This window comes from Vitis vinifera, chromosome 10 (genome assembly GCF_030704535.1).
Source record: "Vitis vinifera cultivar Pinot Noir 40024 chromosome 10, ASM3070453v1".
NCBI classification, from domain to species: domain Eukaryota; kingdom Viridiplantae; phylum Streptophyta; class Magnoliopsida; order Vitales; family Vitaceae; genus Vitis; species Vitis vinifera.
This window is the reverse complement of record NC_081814.1, coordinates 14,412,805-14,418,039: the sequence shown is the minus strand read 5'-3', so window position 1 is coordinate 14,418,039 and position 5,235 is coordinate 14,412,805. Positions and strand designations below refer to the sequence as shown.

At 35.1% G+C, this 5,235-nt stretch overlaps 2 protein-coding genes across 2 annotated transcripts; both read right to left on the bottom strand.

Annotated features, from left to right (window-relative positions):
- Positions 1-1,454: 1,454 nt before the first annotated feature.
- LOC100267910 (putative wall-associated receptor kinase-like 11) lies at positions 1,455-3,323 on the bottom strand. The gene is made up of 2 exons (XM_059740255.1): positions 2,958-3,323; positions 1,455-2,878 (listed from the first exon to the last, which is right to left on the bottom strand). Exons 1-2 carry the CDS (start codon positions 3,148-3,150, stop codon positions 1,683-1,685), a joined length of 1,389 nt encoding a protein of 462 aa, XP_059596238.1. The 5' UTR covers positions 3,151-3,323; the 3' UTR covers positions 1,455-1,682.
- Positions 3,324-3,435: 112 nt separating this feature from the next.
- Positions 3,436-4,211, bottom strand: LOC109123335 (wall-associated receptor kinase 1-like). Its single transcript, XM_019222780.2, has one exon. The coding sequence runs from the start codon at positions 4,209-4,211 to the stop codon at positions 3,525-3,527; it is 687 nt and encodes a 228-aa protein (XP_019078325.1). The 3' UTR covers positions 3,436-3,524.
- Between the last annotated feature and the right edge of the window lie 1,024 nt (positions 4,212-5,235).

The following is a 5,235-nucleotide window of genomic DNA, read 5'->3' as shown; positions in this document are numbered from 1 at the left end:
CGGGATAGGAACGAAGTTGGACTTCACTATTCTGTAAACCGAACCGGAATTTATATTAATTCGGATGGTCAAATGTCTAAGTTTATCGAATGGTTTAGGAGACCTATATATATATTCCTTTTTTTTTTCTTTTTGTGAAATTTTATTGTACTAATTTTCCCTTTCTAAATTATCATTTTATTATTATATTTATTTTCAAATCCTACAGAATATTATTTCAGTTTTAAATGAATTTTGAAATGTCGCTTATTATTATTATAAATTGTCATAAATTATACAAGTTATATATCAATTTCTTTGTATTTCAATTATAATATAGTCCTTTTTACTTTTTATATCATTTTTTATATGTTTGTCAACATTTTCACGAGTTTTTATAATTTTTACTTCATTGATATTTTGTGTCAAAATATCCACTGATATTTATCAATATATCCCGATATATCTTAAGTTATTGAAATATCTATTAAAATTGATATTTTCATCCTTATTTTTAATGTCTTTTTCTCAGTAGTTTTTCACTAAAATCTCTTTGATCAATAATATCTTTAAACTGTAAAACAATTGAGTTTAAATAGTTAAAATAAATCTCCAACATGTGACACACTTATGTTGTTCACTTATTTATGAAATTTATATATATATATATATCAAAATATTCCAAAAAATGAAAAAATAAAATAAAATGAGTTCTAAATAATAGGGGTCCATTTTAGCTGGAGTTTAAGTACAAATCCTTTTCTTCGGTGAGTCCTTGTTAGGAAAATGCTAATTAGGCCTTGGTATCATCCTGTTTTGCAAGATCATAAAAATTAGTTTTACAATGATGTTTGGAAATAATATTAAAAAGCGAATTGGCTCCCCTGGGCGAGACACATTCAATGCTATATATAATAAATTATTATATTGTTTAAAGTTCAAAGATTTTAGCCAGTGATGAGAAGTTGTGCTCCTCATCTGTACATGTTACGAGAGTGATACTGCACAAATTCTGTGTTCATCCATCAGAGCCATCGTTAACATTGGTTGTTAAGGCGTATTCTCAAAATACCTATATCTACAGCTGTGGCAATAGGGGCGTGATTTGGTAATATGCCAATTTGTCCACTATTAGTAGATAAAATGATTTCTTTTACTTTTGAATCCCAAACAATTCGATTAGAGGTCAATACACAAAGATTTAAGGTCATTTATTCAATTTGCTCTGCATTTCTAAGTTCACAGCCTTCGCGGTAGCTTCATCGATGTTACCTACCAAATAAAAGGTTTGTTCAGGACTAGTTCAATGAATGTTATCATTAGTTTTTTATTTCTTAGTCGCCATAGGCTGTTGATAAAAATTTATAGTAACATATTTACTAAATACAAGGAATTTGAACATATATTTACTAAATCAAATATAACCCAAAATTATTTTAAGTCAATATCATAGGCAGCTTAGATTGAAGATTGAATTGATGGGTTTGGCAAATGAACTTCGTGTGTATATAAAGGTTGACCATGATTGACTGTCAACCAGCCTCAACCCCGGTTGGACCCTGATAATATGCATACCATACTTGAAACAAATTAAACAAAGTAAAAGAAAGTTCTGAGTCATTCATTACATCATTATTCCGGAAGTCCATAGCATAAAGAAACCTCATGTTTAACCGAAACTTCAAAGTGCCATACTGTATTCCTTAGGAGAGCAAGACCTCATGGTCTTTGACTATTTCTTCTGTAACTGCACCAAATGTGTACGAATGGGATGTTTCAGCTTGTTTGCTGTAGTCCTCGCATGTATGCTGCTGCAACGAAGGCTCTTCAATCATTGTCTTCTGAGAAGGCAACTGCTCCTGAAATCTGCCCAATTGTTGGAGGTCTATATCAACTTGTTTCATGGTTGGCCTTTTTTTCCCATTCAACTTTAGGCATCTCTTAGTAAGCTTAGCAACGGCGAAAATCTCCTCCTTCTGTCCTTCATTTACAACTTGGTTATCAAGAATATCAAACAGACGATTTTGTTTCATTGCTGATCTAAAATGATTTGCTAGACCTTGTTCAGATCTATCCGAGGAAATGGCTTGCTCTCCTGTCAGAAGTTCAGCAAGGACTACGCCGAAGGCATACACATCACTTTTATCTGTAAATTGACCTGAATGAAAATAATCAGGATCTAAGTAACCAAATGTCCCTTGTACTAATGCAGTTAAGTGAGTTTTGTCAAGGGGTATTGATCTTGAAAGTCCAAAGTCAGAAACTACTGCCCGGAGGTTTTCATCCAACAATATGTTCCTAGACTTGATATCCCTGTGACAGATGGCTATAGAAGCATATGAGTGCAAATATGCCAGGGCTCCGGCAATTTCACTCCCAATTCGCAGCCGGTCTTTCCAAGATAATGTAGATGCATGGCCCTCATCATGGAGATGGTGGAAGAGGGTGCCATTGGAGACGTATTCATAAACCAGCAAAGGTACTTCAGTCTCCAGACAACAACCTAGCAATCTTACTATGTGCCTATGGTTGATCTGTGAAAGAATGAAAACTTCGTTAACGAACTGGTCCAATTGCTTTTCATCAACGGTATTGGATTTCTTAATGGCTACAATGCTTCCATCCGACAACATTCCTTTGTATACTGTGCCAAGGCCTCCCTTACCAATGACTCGACTCGAATTGAAGCCATCTGTTGCTCTCTCCAACTCTTCTACCGAATAGAGTTTTGTTTTTTCTACACTTTCTTTGCTTGAAGAAATTTGCTGTTGCAATAGCAGACCACCATTCTTCTTGAAGAACTTCTGTTTTATTTTCTTTTTCTCTCTTTCCTTAAGTCCTCGGTATAACCTTAAGCCTGTAGCAATTAGGATCAAGGAAACAACAGAAATCCCCGCACCTGCAGCAGACACAAAAGTAAGTAGTGCAGAGAAGGGGACTAGAGTGCTAGGTGTTAAGAGAATGGTAAAGTTCCATACCTAAAGAAAATACCAGTGCTAGCAAATGTTTATGCTTGCCACGTATGCACCCAGTTCCTTGTTTCTTTCCATCTCCATGGTAACTAGTTGGACAAGTGCATGAGTAACTGCCAGGGACGTTAGTGCAAAGAGCTATCTCGTGGCAAAAAATTTTGTTTGGGTCCTCGCACTCATTAATATCTTTTGAAAACATAAATGAAAAGAAATATATTAGTAATTTAGAAGCTAAAATAAGAGAACCAAAGTAGTGAAGCTAAACTTTGCAATTAGAAATTCTAAATCTTCATTTTCGCTGAGGTTGCTTACTCTTAAATTTCATTACGAAACATATCATTCTATAATAACTTAGGTACAGTTGCCATGGCCTTGTTGTGACTCTCAGGTCTGATATGTAGAAAACTGATCAGAGGATAATTTCATAACCAAAGAGTCATGGATAATTTCTTCATTCCTTCTTTGCACAGAACAAAAGCTGATATTTCCATGAAGCAAAAATTATCAATTGATTTTTCTTATGTATCGCTGGAGCAAAGATTCAGAAGAAAAAGAAAAAAAAATTAAAAAATATCACATGGACGTGGCAGTAAAGCTTGCAGCAGGGCCACCAAGAAGGAAAGCAATGAAAGCAAGGCTACATGGTTCATAGTTCCAGGCTGGTGTGAGCATGTTGATGCTGCGAATCCGCAGATAAAACCACGTCATATCCGTTTGGAGATCAGTCCTGCAGCAACCAATGCCAGTGCAAGCAGAAGAAGAAAAACCAACAGTGATGTTATTGTCTGGACAAAGCGATGCACACCCGGTTTCATATGTTGTACTGTTGTGCTCTGTGATATAAGCAAATATGTCACATCCGATGGCTATGAACTTATTGTGAGTGTGGGAGTAACTGAAATGATGAGTTCTATCATATGGCACAAATGACGAATCAGCCTTCCCTGATTGGTTGTTAAAACAGCTCCGTTGAGCAGTATCGTTGATGCGCAGAGAGTCGTCTGATATCTGCAAAAGTTGAACTTCTTGGAGGAGAAGAGGACGAGGGGGATTGGAGGACATGTTGCATGTAATCTCGAAATGCCTATCCAGGTAACAGCCTTTCCCCATACCAAATGGATATGGAATGGTAATATTCCCACATTTCTCTGGGCAGCCAGGCTTCGTCAGAGATGCCCCTGCTTCCTGTAGTATGGTTACCAAGGAGATGATGACTGTGATGAGATGAAGTGATACTAGCACTTGCAGAAGCATCCTCATGTCTGTAATTTTGTAAATTGATCTTCTGGATTGCAGAGTTCCATTAATAAGGAGTCTCTGATATGTGTCAAAACAGGGAGTCGGAACCAACCGGCAAGGGAATCTCTTTATTAAAGAAGAGTGTGGGGCTGCGAAAAAGTTGACCAGTCACTAAGGGCAATTTTGGAATTCAATAACTAAAATAAAATCCGCTCAGCCTCAGATATATTAAGATCACCTACCTTGGTTTGTGAAATTCAGAGGAGTCATGAAGTAAAAAAGAAAAAAAAGTTGAGGGTTTCTTATTAACATCACTTAATAAATCGATACAACACAAACGAAATTTAAATAGGGTTACAATAAAAAGAAATAAAAGAAAAGAAAAGGATTAATTTACCCTTATTCCTAAAAAGAAAGAATAATTGTAAAATAGGAGATAAATAAAACTCTAACAAATAAATATCTCTAATAACCATGATGTGACTGTAGGAAGCATCAGTAGATTGTCAACCAAATATAAAAAACACAGAAGTGAGTGTGACTTCGTAAACAAGTTTACAATTTGTAGGTAAGAAGAAATAAAACAAAAAGAGTGTTATATAAAGGTGATGATGAGTGAAGTAAAATCATTCTCAATATGCTTGGTCCTTTCATGAAAGATGGAGTTGTATGCAATCCAAACAACACTCTTCTTGTCATAATACATAGGAGTGAGACAAGAAAGAGAAATAATTGTATCAGCAAGTAACAAACATAACAAAACTATCTCATTGGTGGTAAATACCATAGCATGATACTTAGCTTATGTGGAGAATCCTTAAAAAATAAACAAAATCCAATGGTAGACTTGCAATCTTTGGGATCACTAACCCAATCAACATTAAAATATGCACAGAGATCCAAAAATAAATAAATAAATGAAGGTAAAAAAACATCTAAGATATGGTGCTCGAAGATACTGCAAAATATAAAGAACAATAGCCTAACAAACTATAGTAGGAAAAACAACAAACTAACTAACAATGTGAACAACATAAGCAATTAA